The sequence below is a fragment of the Phyllobates terribilis genome, unplaced genomic scaffold (assembly GCF_046119375.1).
Source record: "Phyllobates terribilis strain yellow unplaced genomic scaffold, ASM4611937v1 Scaffold_5__5_contigs__length_657084704, whole genome shotgun sequence".
NCBI classification, from domain to species: Eukaryota; Metazoa; Chordata; class Amphibia; order Anura; family Dendrobatidae; genus Phyllobates; species Phyllobates terribilis.
Window position 1 is genome coordinate 23153819 of NW_027362765.1, and position 15756 is coordinate 23169574.

The window sequence follows — 15756 nt, forward strand, 5'->3', positions numbered from 1 at the left end:
CATCAGAGACTGGAGTGAATATGAAGAGAAATATAGGATGATGGTGCATTTATTCTTGGATAGAGGCTGTTGGTGCCCAGAGAGAGGAGTATGAAGAGAAATCATTTCTGAAAGGCAACGGAAGAGATTGTTATTAACATAACTGTGGAAGACTTGTATATACAAAAAAAAGAGATCAATGCAAAACACTGTTATGAAAATACAAATACAAGAGATTTAAGTCCTGAGACCTATTAAATGAATGACAGCAGGTCATAATCTCTATTTCACCCCTTAGGAATAAGGATTTGCCGTTCGTGCATCCAAAATGCTTCCCTCTTCTTCAATAGACCCATGCGGTTGCAATCACGTATGGGAGGGAGCACTCGCTCGATGACCTGAGATTTAAGCTGTGACACACTATGTCCCATAGTGATGAAATGTTGTGGTAAAGGTAGTAAGTTTTTACACCTGATTGTGGATTTGTGCTTGGATATCCTATCCTTGATCGGTTGTGTCGTTTCACCGACATAACCCAAGCTGCAAGGGTACTTGATCAGGTATACCACAAAATTTGTGTTACACGTGAAGAACCCTTTAGCCGGGTATTGTTTACCTGTATGTGGATGGTAAATGATGTTGCCACGGAGAACATTGTTGCATTGGTGACATTGCAGACATGGAAAAGAACCATTTTTTGGGGTTTGAAGGAACCGCTGTCTAGACCCCGTGTTGGTGGGACCAACATCGGCTCGAACAAGGGCATCTCTCAGATTAGGTGCTCGGTTGAAACAAGGAAGGAAAGGTTGCTGAAATTCCGGGATATGGGGATAAGCGGTATGTAGAATGTTACAATTTCTCAGAATAGTCTTATGTAGGATATACAGTATGCAAAAGGATGGTAAGTATGGATAAATGGGATACGGTTAATGGATGGTAGACGGTTGTTCATGACAGATAAGTTACATTGGTAAAGGGTGGTTACTAGTAAAATGTAAAAGTCTGTTCCAGTCTGTCGGTTTTTCATATAGGTACACACACCTTGTACACGCGCGGCTCCGCTCCGTACGCCTCGTACACACGCGGCTCCGCCCCGTACGCCTCGTACACGCGCGACCCCACCCCGTACGCATCGTACACGCGCGGCCCCGCTCCGTACGCCTCGTACACGCGCGGCCCCGCTCCGTACGCCTCGTACACGCGCGGCCCCGCTCCGTACGCCTCGTACACGCGCGGCCCCGCTCCGTACGCCTCGTACACGCGCGGCCCCGCTCCGTACGCCTTGTATACGCGCGGCCCCGCTTCGTACGCCTCGTACACGCGCGGCTCCGCTCATTACACACACGCGGCTCTGCTCCATACACCTCGTACACACGCGGCTCCGTACACTTCGTACACACACGCGGCTCCCCTCCGTACGCCTCGTACACGCGCGGCTCCGCTCCGTACCCCTCGTACACGCGCGGCTCCGCCCCGTACGCCTCGTACACACACGGCTCCGCTCCATACACCTCGTACACACGCGGCTCTGCTCCGTACACCTCGTACACACACGGCTCTGCTCCGTACACCTCGTACACACACGGCTCTGCTCCGTACACCTCGTACACACATGGCTCTGCTACATCCACACTGTAAACCCCTCCTGACCCCACACATAACCTTCCCCTCATCCAGCACCATGACAACCAGCACAGCAGAGTCCTGCATCCACTGAGGCCCCTGATCATGTGACCCCTGACTCCTCCCCTCCTGTGACCTCATCACAGGTCCTGTAAGCACAGAACAGCCATATATGTGGTGGCGGCTCTGCAGGTAGAGGTATGTGGAGGTCCCCGTTATTCTCACATATTATTGTGTATTTTCTATCTCGCCCTTTACCAGTGGTTGCTGCAGTGGAGGATTGTGGGATTGCGCTTTGCATTCTGGGATCTCACAACCTGGAGTTTCTAACCTGACATTTGATAGGAATAGTCGCTTCCGTTCGGTGTCATTCGGGACACTTCTGGCCACTTATTGTGATTAATGTTATTTAGTAAAATAATCTGTGTGTATTTCACAATAAATTTTGTAAAAAAAATATTTGTAGTTTGCTAAAAATTTGAAAAAATTAGCAATATTCAAGCCTTGAATGTTTGTGCCCAGGTAACATACAGTCATTCCGCACATAATAGTTCTTTTTTTTATTTTTATTTTACTTTTTGGGATCTTAGAAGAGTTAAAAGATAACCCCTTAACGACTGCCAATACGACTTTGAACGGTGGTAGTTAAGGGTACTTATTCCTCAGCGGCACTGAGAAATAAGGGTATAGCGCCGAATAACAGCAATCACATTAATTAAAGAAAGTCAGATTTAAAATTCACAATATGTCTCAAAAAAACAATCTCAGAATCAGGGGGATCCGTTGAAGCATTTCAGCATTATTACCTCATAAAGTCACAGTGATCAGAATTGTAAAATTTGGCCTGGTCATTAACTCCTTTCTGACGTGGGGCGTATTAATACGTATCTGTGCCCTGGGCCTATTGGGCCAGATACATAATAATACAACCTGACAATTGCACCCGCACACAACCGATCGCCGCCGGGTGTCAGCTGATCACATCCGGGTCACCAGACAGTAGGAAGTTACAGCGCTGACAGCCTCCATAGCGCAGAGATGCTGCTGCATCTCTATGCTATACAGGCGATCAGACTGCAAAAAGTGAAAGTCCCATACTGGGATAAAGTGTAAAAGTAAGAAAAAGTATCACAAAGTGAAAAAATAAATAATCCCCAAAAATAAAAATATACTGTACCCATAAACAGGGCTGTGGAGTTGGTATAAAATCGACTCCAACTCCTAAAATATATAATAAATTGGGTACAGTAGTTCAATGCAGATTGTGGGGAATATATTTTTCATAAGAATTTGGGAAAGTTATGAAATGTCCTATAAATGTCTGTCCTATTCCTGATCTTAGGAGCTAGAATTTTAGCTGAGATGAATCTGTGCTACAGTAAATTTATCACTTAAACATGAACCATGTATGAGGGAGTCGAGTTGGGAGTCGGTGTCATGGAAATTGAGGAGTCGGAGTTGGAGGTTTGGCTTACCGACTCCACAGCCCTGCCCATAAATAAATATTATGGAAAAAAAAAATAAAAGTATACATATTTGGTATTGCCGCATCCGGAATGACCTGACCTATAAAACTGTCCCACTAGTTAACAACTCCTTTAGTGAACACAGTAAAAAAACAAAGCAAAAAACAATGCTTTATCATCATACTGCCAAACAAAAAATGGAATAAAACGCGATCAAAAAGACAAATGTAAATAAAAATGGTACTGCTAAAAACGTCTTGTCCCGCAAAAAACAAGCTGCCATACAGCTCCATCAGCCGAAAAATAAAAAAGTTATAGCTCTCAGAATAAAGCAATACAAAAAAATTTTTTTTTCTATAAAATAGTTTTTATTGTGTAAAAGCACCAAAACATAAAAAAATATATAAATATAGTATCGATGTAAACGTACTGACCCGAAGAATAAAGCTACCTTATCAATTTTACCACACGCAGAATGGCATAAAACCCAAAAAAAATTCCCGAATTTGTTTTTTGTTTATTCTGCCTCCCCAAAATCGGAATAGAAAGCGATCCAAAAATGTCATGTGCCCGAAAATGGTACCAATAAGAACGTCAACTTGTCCCGCAGAAAACAAGCCGTCACATGACTCTGTCGGCCAAACTATGGAAAAACTATAGCTCCCAAAATATGGCGATGCAAAAACTAGTCTTTGCTGCTGTCATTCATAAAAACCCGATATGAATCTGGTATTGCTGTAATCGCACCAACCCAAAGAATAAAGTCGTCTAATCACTTATACCGCACGAGGAACGGCGTGAAAAATGAACTCTAGGGTTAGGGTTGTGCTAGGGTTAGGGTTGTGCTAGGGTTAGGCTTGGGCTAGGATTAGGTTAGGGTTGGGCTAGGGTTGGATTAGGGTTGGGCTAGGGTTGGATTAGGGTTGTGCTAGGGTTGGATTAGGGTTGTGCTAGGGTTAGGTTAGGGTTGGGCTAGGGTTAGGTTAGGGTTGAGCTGGGGTTGTGCTAGGGTTAGGGTTGTGCTTGGGTTAGGTTATGGTTGGGTTAGGTTAGGGTTGGGCTAGGGTTAAGTTAGGGTTAAGTTAGGGTTGGGCTAGGGTTGGGTTAGGTTAGGGTTGTGTTAGGGTTAGGTTTGTTCTAGGGTTAGGATTGTGCTAGGGTTAGGGTTGTGCTAGGGTAGGGTTGTGCTAGGGTAGGGGTTGGAATTTTTTCAAAAGTAAAGAAAAATAAAAAAATTATGACGATATGATGGCTAGTGTTGAGTGCAACTGCTCGCTACTTGAGTTTGCATCAGGTGCTCGGTTATGCACCGAGTATCGTGGGTGCTCGAGTGACATGCTCGAGTCTCCGCCCCATATGTTTCACGGCTGTTATACAGCCAAAAAAAACTTGCGGAGATTGCTTGTCATGCTCGAGCGATCCCCGCATGTTTTTTTTGGGTGTCAAATAACTGAAACATGCGGGGGTGGGGACTCGAGCATCCGTGATGCATAGTGCATACCCGAGTACCCGATGCAAACTCAAGTAGCAAGCACTTGCTCTCAAGACTAATGACAACTTATTCAGTATGATGACCTAATGTTATCAAATTCTGTGTCGTACCTCTGGGTTCAAAATATTCACTATACCCCTTGATAAAATCCTTGAGGGGTCTAGTTTCCAAAATGGAGTCACTTGTGGGGTTTTCCACTGTTTAGGCACCTCAGGGGCTCTCCAAATGTGATATGGCATCCGCTCTCGATTCCAGCCCATTTTGCGTTCAAAAAGTCACACAGTGCTCCTTCCCTTCTGAACCCTGCCAAGTGCCCAAACAGTGCATTTTCCCCACGTATGTGGTATCAGCGTACTCAGGAGAAATTGCACAACAATATTTGGGGTCCATTTTCTCCTCTTACCCTTGTGAAAATAAAAAATTTGGGACTAAAAGATCATTTTTGTGGAAAAAGTTTGATTCTTTTATTTTCACGGCTCTACGTTATAAACTTCTGTGAAGCACCTGGGGATTCAGGGTGCTCACCACTCATCTAGAGCAGTTCCTTGAGGGGTCTAGTTTCCAAAGTGGTGTCACTTTTGGGGGGTTTTACACTGTTTAAGCACATCAGGGGCTCTCCAAACGCAACATGGCATCTGCTAATTATTCAAGCAAATTTACATTCAAAAAGTCAAATGGCGCTCCTTCCCTTCCGAACCCTGCCGTGCGCCCAAACAGTGGTTTTCACCCACATATGGGGTATTGGTGTGCTCAGGAGAAATTGCACAACAAATTTTGAGGTCCATTTTTTTCTGTTACTGTTGTGGAAAAAAAAAATGAAGGTCTTAAGTAACATTTTTGTGAAAAAAAAATAAATGTTCATTTTTTTCTTCCACATTCCAAAAATTCCTGTGAAGCAAGTGAAGGGTTAATAAACTTCTTGAATGTGGTTTTGAGCACCTTGAGGGGTTCAGTTTTTAGAATGGTGTCACTTTGGGGTATTTTCTGTCATAAAGGCCCCTCAAAGTCACTTCAAATGTGATGTGGTCCCTAAAAAAAATGGTCAAATTTAACCCTTATAACTTGCTAACAAAAAAAAATTTGGTTCCAAAATTGTGCTGATGTAAAGTAGACATGTGGGAAATGTTATTTGTTAACTATTTTGTGTGACATATCTCTCTGATTTAAGGGCATCCATTTTTTGCCAAATATCAGATTTTTTTCGCAAATAAACCACTATCATGAAGTACAATATGTCACGAAAAAAGAATCTTTGAATTAGTGGGATCCGTTGAAGCATTCCAGAGTCATTACCTCATAAAGTGGTCAGAATTGTAAAAATTGACCTGGTCATTAATGTGCAAACCACCTTTGGGGTTAAAGGGTTAAGCAGCAATTTTTTATATTTTCAAAGGAATTTCCAAAACCTATTTTTTTCCCATTAAAATATTGACTTTGCCCCAAGTTTTTCATTTTGACAAGGCAATATGGTAAAAATGGATGCCATCATTTGTTGAGCAATTTCTCCCAAACGTAGCAATGCTCTAAACGTGGTTAAAAACTACTATTTGGGCATACAGCAGGTGTCGCAAGGGAAGGAGCGCTACTTGAGTTTTGGTGTGTGAATTTGGCTGGAATGGATTTTCGCACTTGGAAACTACACTGCTCCATGAGTTTATAACAATGGGTAGAGAAAATTAAAAAAAATTAAACTTTCTCTAGTGAAATGTTGCTGTAGTCCCAAATTTTTCATTTTCACAAGGGATAATAGGAGAAAATGGACCCCAAAATTTGTTACACAGTATCTCCCATAACCCATTTGTGGTCCAAAACTACTATCTCAGCACACTACAGAGCTCGGAAGAGAAGGATTGGTTTTTGGAGTTTTGGATTTTGCTGGAATAGTTTATGGGCACCATTTGCAGAGCTCCAGAGATGTCTGTCTGGAGGCTCAAACCAGCCAACCAAGAGAGTGGAAAATGCCCTGGTGGGACCCAGGTCACAGTCCTAATGATTCCACCAATATTGTCTGCTGAATGTGCATCCTAATCCACAGCTGAAATGTGTTGCAGAGCAGAGGGCCACAAGCCCCATGCACCACAGTACCTATACAAAGCATTTGCCTCATCAGAGCATTCAGCATGGCCGAACATTTTTCAGACAACAATTAACCCCTTTCTGTTTCAGCCAGATTTCACCTTTTTGACCAGGCCAATATTTCAATTGAATTGGATTTTATTTGATCTCTTGATAACTCTTGTGATCCCAACTGATAAGACATAGGTATTCACTGTATGACCTCTAGATGTACGAAGTTTTCAACCACATTATTGCTTTATACTGGCATCACATCTTTAGTGGTGATAAGTTTTATGTGGTATTTTGTATGTTTTTACACTGGCTCGTTTTATTTCAATTTAGGTTTCTCTAACATACAATACTAATAATTATATATATATATATATAATTTTCCTGTCAAGGATGGATAAGGACAGGGACAAAATGACGGAGAGGATATTACACTTCACCCTAGAGATCCTCTTCCGGCTTACTGGAGAGGTGAGAGATTCTGATGACGCCACATTACATCATTCTTATCTATGGGAATAACAGATGGACAGAACTGAAGAGGTGAGGTCTCTGGAGATGTCTGTAGTGAGATTTATTAATGGGTCTCTCCATAACCAGGATTACACAGTAGTGAAGAAGACCTCTAGTGAGCGCTGTCAGGCCCCTGTGTCTGAGGGATGGGGAAGACCATTGAGCCCAATCATGGGGTCTCCACCTCACTCCTTGATATATGAGGACATCAATGACCAGAAGATCCTAGAACTCGCCTACAAAATGATTGAGCTGCTGACTGGAGAGGTGACACTGCTGGGAATGCTGGGACATTATAAAGTAACGCTATGAAGGGATCGGGGGATGACGGTATCATTGTATGTGTCAGGTTCCTTTAAGGTGTCAGGATGTCGCCGTCTATTTCTCCATGGAGGAGTGGGAGTATTTTGAAAGACACAAATATCTGTACAAGGACGTCATGATGGAGGTTCCCCAGCCCCTCACATCACCAGGTAATAGACACGACTAAATGCACAAAGCCAATAATTACCTGTATGTAAAGAATGAATTCAGTTCCTGTATCTTTCCCCCAGTTCTATCTTGTAAGAGGACAACACCAGAGAGATGTCCCCGTTATCTTCTTCGACAGGACTGTAAACAAGAAAATCCCAATGTTCCTCATGATCATCAGGTAGATGGAGAGAAGGTGTCATGAGATCTCCCCTATGATGTGTAGACAGCTGTGAAGGTCTTGTGCTCAGTCTTGTTTTATCCACCAGTATTATATGTTTTATACTTGTGTAATGAGAATGGTGGAGATGGCAGGATTAGAGCTGATCATAGATGTGACTTCTCCATCTGTCTGTAACTTTTACACTGTTTGTTTCAGGGTGAAGATCCGACCCATAGTAATACTACAGAGACATATGTGAGGGGTGATGAGCAGTCTAAAGAGAAGATTTCTACAGATAACCGCCCAGGTGAGTAGTAACCACTAAGTACACAGGAGCCGCAGATTGTCCTTCTGAGAAGTTGGATGACAGATCCCACTAACACAGGGGTCCCCAACCTGTGGCTCAGGAGCTACGTGTGGCTCATGACTGCTTGACAGCTTGGTGCATTAGCACCAGGTCTACCAAAAACTATTAAGAGCAGGTCTCCAAATGGTAAGTTTTGTGAGTAGCCCTGCACAAAAAAAGCAGATCTGAATATGCATATTCTGGTCTTGGGGGTTTGTAGATTATTTAAGTATGGGAAGCTGGAGACCGGATGATTTTAATTGTCACAGGATGTACTTGAAGCTGGATGCAAAAGTGTGGAGTGGACAAGAGAAGAGGTTGAAACAATAGCATAATTAAAAATACAAAGCAAAAATTCACATGGTTATAATCCGTGTAGAAATGGACTCAAATCAATTGGTTCACTGGGCCCTAGTGGACCCAGAAATTCTGTTTTCTGGATAAAGTAAATCTCTTTCTTGAGTAAAGAATTATGTCGATCTCTACCTGTCAGCAGTACTGGTTCATGATATAAACCTAAAAATCGCATACAACTGGGATCACTATTATGACTATTCCTCATATGGTTAATTAACCTAGGTGATCCTTTTCCTATTTTTAATGACCGAACATGTTCACTGAACCGTTTATACAAAGGGCGAATGGTCTTATACAAATCTTCTATCACTATTTTTCTTACGACTCCTTAACATTACAAGATTCTCGGAACAAATGGTTTCGGTAAATTGTAATGTTTAACCTCTTCACGATCTATTACGTATAGGTACGTCATAGGTCATGTCCATCTCTTTTATGCAGACTCTGGCGCTGAGCCTGCATCTTTTCCAGCACATGACAGCTGATCTGATCAGCTGTCATGTGCCCCTAACTGCCGCGGGTGGAGTTGCAGCTGTTAACTTGTTAAAAGCCGCTGTCAAACTCTGACAGCGGCATTTAACATGATCACAATGGAAGCGCATCACAAACCCCGCCCATCGGTGCCATTGTCACATGATCGTAGAGTGCTGATGGGTTGGCATGACAGCTGGAGATCTAGAGAAGACCCCCGTGCTTGTCATTGCAGATCTCCTATGAACGCCGGCCAGTGGCCGGCGTTCATAGGACATCATGATTTGTACAGCACATAGCAGTACTGCATTTCTGCCATGCGGTCAGAAGATCACGACTTCAAGTCTCCTAAGGAGACTATTGAAAAAAGTAAAAAAATATAGAAAAAATGTTTTTAAAAATTAAAACAAAAATGTAAAATATAAAAGTTCAAATCACCCCCCTTTTTGCCCCATTCAAAATAAAACAATAAAAAATACACATATTAAAAATTAAATACACACTAAAACATGGACCTAGGAAGATGTTGACTTCATAAAAATTAAAAAGCAATAGAATAGGGTGAGGCCTAGCATCATCTTTTGATGCTTGTGTTAAGGTCTGTTGTTAGATTTGGATTTATTTTGCATCACTGGTTTAGTTAAAAAGCTAATTTTTCTGCATACCTTATATTTTGTTTGGACATTTTTTTTTAAATCAGATACTTTTTATTAAAAGACTTTTTTAACATTACACATAAACAACATTGAGGCATCACCCAACTGGCAGTGCCCTTCAAAACCCACCCGTTCCCCCTCCCCCCTCCCATTACACCCCCAAAAACCATATGGCAAAGACAAATTTAATTACAGACCGCACATTATCATATAGCTTATCTAACTGTTAAAGCATTGATAATTTGATCCATGGATACAGAGCATAATATCTGATAGTCATTGATTAGTTAAGTAGAACCTGAGAGACCACAACATTTCCGACTCAATTGATATTTAAAATGGACATAACATGATAACCATGAAACGCGCTCCATCTACTCCAGATTTTATCAAATTTCCGTATAGCCTTCCGCTTTTTGTACACTCCCTCTTCTAATCTTAATAAAAGACGCATTCTATCCAATAATTCCTGGAACCTGAGAGGGGAGGGATCCAGCCAATGTGCAGCTATAAGCTTTCTGACCTGGTATAGAGTTCTCTTAACGGCTATTATTTCATCCTCTTCACATCCTATTATTTCTACATGGCCCAACACACACACTTTAGGATATAAGGGTAGATTACACTCAAACACATTATTAATGTACTGCACACACTCATTCCAGAATACCGCGACCCTCCTACACATCCACATCATATGCATAAGATTTGCATCTTCCTTTCCACATTTTGGACACTCACTGTCATTCCTTACCCCAATGCGCTGTAGAAATTTGGGAGTTCTATATACCCTATGCAATAAGTACAACTGTGAGAGTCTATGTGCCTCACATGTAGATAGTATCAGAACGCTCCCCACCACATCTTGCCATTCTTCCGAGGATATAGTAACAATGTCACGCTCCCACCTCTCCTTAAGATTTAAGGGTCTGTCCCACTGAAATTGCTGCATAAATATACTGTAGATTCTGGAAATCAATCCCTTCCCACTTCTATGGCATAATAATGTGTTAAACAGTAGATGATGTTGGATTTTACTCTGCATATGTCGCAGCTGTACAAACCATGCATGCCTTATTTGGAGATAAAAGTAAAAACTAGTTTGTGGAATACAGTATTCTTCTTTCAACGAACGATTTAAATATTTCCCCCTCTAATATTTGCGCCACATTTGTTATTCCCAATTTTTCCCATATTCCGGATCCTTTCAATTTATGGATCTCTGGAAGGCCCGCATTATGCCACAATGGGGTAAAACCCTCTATTCCCAACAACAGTTTGATTTTCTGCCACGTTTTCCCCATAAGTGCTAGGGTCGGAAGATGCCGCTTAGCATCCCACCCCGAGATTCCCGTTTCTAGAAAGGAGGTAATTGGCAAATTGTGTGTGAGTAGACGTATCAGTTTATCTAGGTTCCCCTGAATTAGCCAGAGTTGTTGAGTCTGAGAGGCTAGAAAATATATCCATGGATTAGGTGCGGCTAGTCCCCCCTGATCTTTGGGCCTTTGAAGTGTATCCAAGCTGATTCTGGCCACCCTTTTTTCCAAATCAATTCCCGAAATAGTGCTTGAAATTTATAAAATATTCTCATGGGGATCCAGACCGGTGAATTATGAAGGATATATAATAATTGGGGCATTAACACCATTTAAATTAAGTTAGTTTGACCTACTACTGATAGGGGGAGTTTGCTCCAAGTATTGGCCTTTTGTTGAAATCTGGTAAGCAGTTCAAGTAAGTTTAAAGAAATGTAATCTCCGATAGATGTGGTCACTCTAACTTCAAGATATTTAAATTCTCGCACAATCTTCAAGCAAGTATTCCCTGCCCTAGTATTCAGAGACAAACCATCCACTGGCATAAGAACTGATTATCCCAATTAATCCGTAGGCCAGAATGATCTCCAAACTCCCTTATTAAATTCGTAGCCGTCGTCAGAAATTGCTCCCTGTCGCCCAAAAACAACAGAAGGTCGTCGGCATATAGGGCCACCCGCTCCTCCAGTGTTTTATAGCGGAACCCCTGTATTTCGCTGCTGGAGCGAATCTTAACAGCCAACGGCTCCATAGCCAGGGCGAACAGTAAGGGAGACAACGGGCTGCCCTGACTCGTGCCTCTGCCCATTTCAATGCTTCCAGAAAGATTACCATTAATTCGAATCCGAGATACCGGATTGTTATACAGAAGCCGCAGCCAGGCCTGAAATCCAGTACCAAACCCCATCTTTCTCAAAACAGCCCATAAATACTCCTATTCGACACTATCAAAAGCCTTAGCGGCGTCAAGTGATAGCACTGCCCTTTGTTTTGGACATTTTTAAATATAAAATGTCATAAAATCTCAATATAAATTTTAGTTGATATTATTTAAAAATAATAAAGTCTGTTTTATTCTTGGCAGATGACTGTCCCAAGAGCTCAAGGCGACATCGGACATCTTTGGATTGTAAAGTAGATGATTGTGGTATCACACAAGATACATGTGAAGAACATGTCATAATTCCAAATATAGCCCTTCACAGCAAAGATGTATCTTCTGATACTTTGGAACAGGTCTTATCTTCTGATTCATCACAGAATGTTAAGAAAAATAAATTTAACAGAAAAGGTGTCATAAATCAAAGGGGTCACATAGGGGAGAAGCCATATTTATGTTCAGAATGTGGAAAATGTTTTAAAGAGAAATCATATCTTATTAGACATCAGAGGATTCACACAGGATCAAAGCCATTTTCATGTTCAAAATGTGGGAAATGTTTTAGAGAGAAATCTGATCTTGTTAGACATCAGCAGATTCACACAGGAGCAAAGCCATTTTCATGTTCAGATTGCGGGGCACTTTTTACAGCAAAGTCATCTCTTGTTAAACATCAAAATATTCACACTGGAGTGGACCCATTTTCATGTTTAGAATGTGGAAAATGTTTTAACCAGAAATCAAAACTTATTAAACATAAGAAAATTCACACAGGGGAGAAGCCATTTTCTTGTAAAGAATGTGGGAAATGCTTTAGCCAGAAATCAAATCTTTTTACACATCAAAGAATCCACACAGGTGAAAAACCGTTTTCATGTTCAGAATGTGGGAAATGTTTTAGAGAGAAAACATATCTTGTTAAACATCAGAGTATTCACAAAAGAGAAAAACCGTTTTCTTGTTCCGAATGTGGGACACTTTTTACCGCTAAATCGTCTCTTATTACACATCAAATAATTCACACCGGAGTTAAGCCGTTTTCATGTTCCGAATGTGGAAAATGTTTTAACCGGAAAGAAAATCTTATTAAACATGAGAAAAGTCACAGAGGGATAAAACCATTTTCTTGTGAAGAATGTGGGAAATATTTTAGACAGAAATCAAATCTTTTTATACATCAGCGAATCCACACAGGTGCAAAGCCGTTTTCGTGTTCAGAATGTGGGAAAAATTTTAATCAGAAATCGTGTCTTGTTTCGCATCAGAGAGTTCATACAGGCGAGAAGCCATATTCGTGTTCAGAATGTGGAAAATGTTTTAAGCAGAAATCGTGTCTTCTTACACATCAGAGAATTCACACAGGGATAAAGCCATTTTCATGTTCAGAATGTGGGAAATGTTTTAAGAATAAATGGAATCTTATTACACATCAGAGAATTCACACAGGGGAGAAGCCATTTTTGTGTTCAGAATGTGGAAAATGTTTTAATCAGAAATGGGGCCTTATTACACATCAGAGAATTCACACAGGAGCAAAGCGGTATTCATGTTCAGAATGTGGGAAACAATTTAATGTTAAATCAAGTCTTGTTAAACATCAGATAATTCACACAGGAGCAAAGTAATTTTCATGTTCAGAATGAGGAAAATATTTTAACCAGAAATCATGTTATTAACCATAAGAAAAGTCACGAAGGGGAGAAGCCGTTATCTTGTGAAGAATGTCTGAAATGTTTTATCGACACATCGTTTTTTTTAGACATCAGAAAATTGACAAGAGGTAAAAATATTTAATGTCCAGAATGTTTGATCTGTTTTTCCCACAAATCACAAATGGGAGGAAGATCTAGGCCCTAATACAGATGGTGAACGGCGCATTATCTTAGCATTGAAGACGAAATTATCTCTATGCAAAGTACAGAGGCGATCACAACTTATACATGGGTAATGTTAGGCTGAATGCCCACGATGCGGATTTAATGTGTTTCCTTGGTGGCATTTTCCGATTAAAATTGCTTGTTAAGAGGTCTGGGCTGTATCCCAATGATAATCTGCATGTGCTGTGCACATACAGTACAGACCAAAAGTTTGGACACACCTTCTCATTTAAATATTTTTCTGTATTTTCATGACTTTGAAAATTGTACATTCACACTGAAGGCATCAAAACTATGAATTAACACATGTGGAATTATATACTTAACAAAAAAAGTGTGAAACAACTGAAAATAAGTCTTATATTCTAGGTTTTTCAAAGTACCCACCTTTTGCTATGATGACTGCTTTGCACACTCTTGGCATTCTCTTGATGAGCTTCAAGAGGTAGTCACCGGAAATGGTCTTCCAACAATCTTGAAGGAGTTCCTAGAGATGCTTAGCACTTGTTGGCCCTTGTTCTCCCAGCAAAGCACCCCCACACCATCACACCTCCTCCTCCATGCTTCACGGTGGGAACCAGGCATGTAGAGTTCATCCATTCACCTTTTCTGCGTCGCACAAAGACACGGTGGTTGGAACCAAAGATCTCAAATTTGCACTCATCAGACCAAAGCACAGATTTCCACTGGTCTAATGTCCATTCCTTGTGTTCTTTAGCCCAAACAAGTCTCTTCTGCTTGTTGCCTGTCCTTAGCAGTGGTTTCCTAGCAGCTATTTTACCATGAAGGCCTGCTGCTCAAAGTCTCCTCTTAACAGCTGCTGAAGAGATGTCTGCTGCTAGAACTCTGTGTGACATTGACCTGGTCTCTAATCTGAGCTGCTGTTGACCTGCGATTTCTGAGGCTGGTGACTCAGATAAACTTATCCTCAGAAACAGAGGTGACTCTTGGTCTTCCTTTCCTGGGGCGGTCCTCATGTGAGCCAGTTTCTTTGTAGCGCTTGATGGTTTTTGCAACTGCACTTGAGGAAACTTTCAAAGTTTTCCCAATTTCTCAGACTGACTGACCTTCATTTCTTAAAGTAATGATGGCCACTCGTTTTTCTTTACTTAGCTGCTTTTTTCTTGCCATAATACACATTCTAACAGTCTATTCAGCTGTGTATCCACCAGACTACTGCACAACACAACTGATGGACCCAACCCCATTTATAAGGCAAGAAATCCCACTTATTAAACCTGACAGGGCACACCTGTGAAGTAAAAACCATTTCCGGTGACTACCTCTTGAAGCTCATCAAGAGAATGCCAAGAGTGTACAAAGCAGTCATCAAAGCAAAAGGTGGCTACTTTGAAGAACCTAGAATATAAGACATATTTTCAGTTGTTTCACACTTTTTTGTTAAGTATATAATTCCACATGTGTTAATTCCATAGTTTTGATGCCTTCAGTGTGAATGTACAATTTTCATAGTCATGAAAATACAGAAAAATCTTTAAATGAGGTGTGTCCAAACTTTTGGTCTGTACTGTACTGCGGAAATTTCCGCTGCGGATTATCATTGCGGAAAAATCTGGAGCACAACCAATCTGGGCACGATTTTGCGGCGAAATTGCGCCCATTGACTTGCATTGAACCGCATAACATCCGCATGTGTACATGCGGATGTTATGCTGTTCAATGCGCGGATGGTACTCGGGTCTGGAGAAGAGGAGACTCTCCTCCAACCCGGGTACCATGGTACCTGCAAGTTATAAAAGAATTTTATAAATTAAAAATAAAAAAAAATATTCATAGTCACCGCTCCGGCAGCCCCCGGTCTCCTCCCGGCTGCGTCCTCTCTCCTCGGCATCCCACGGTGTACTGGCAGGACGTCATTTAGTCAGCTGATGGTCACGCGACCGGTGACGTCAGCGGTCAGGTGATGGTCACGTGACCCTCAGCTGACTAAATGACATCACCGCAGGTCCTGCCAGTACACCGCGGGACGCCGAGAAGAGAGGACGCTGCCGGGAGGAGACCGGGGGTCGCCGGAGAGGTGAATATTCTTTTTACTTTTTAATTCTTTTTTTTTTTTTA

General features: G+C 41.5%; 1 protein-coding gene across 1 annotated transcript; it reads left to right on the forward strand.

Annotated features, from left to right (window-relative positions):
- Window positions 1-1737: 1737 nt before the first annotated feature.
- On the forward strand, window positions 1738-13943 carry LOC141271785 (uncharacterized). Its single transcript, XM_073681932.1, has 7 exons — window positions 1738-1800; window positions 6961-7098; window positions 7228-7407; window positions 7490-7613; window positions 7695-7792; window positions 7991-8081; window positions 12005-13943. The coding sequence occupies exons 2-7, from the start codon at window positions 7021-7023 to the stop codon at window positions 13423-13425; spliced, it is 1992 nt and encodes a 663-aa protein (XP_073538033.1). The 5' UTR covers window positions 1738-1800; window positions 6961-7020; the 3' UTR covers window positions 13426-13943.
- Window positions 13944-15756: the final 1813 nt, after the last annotated feature.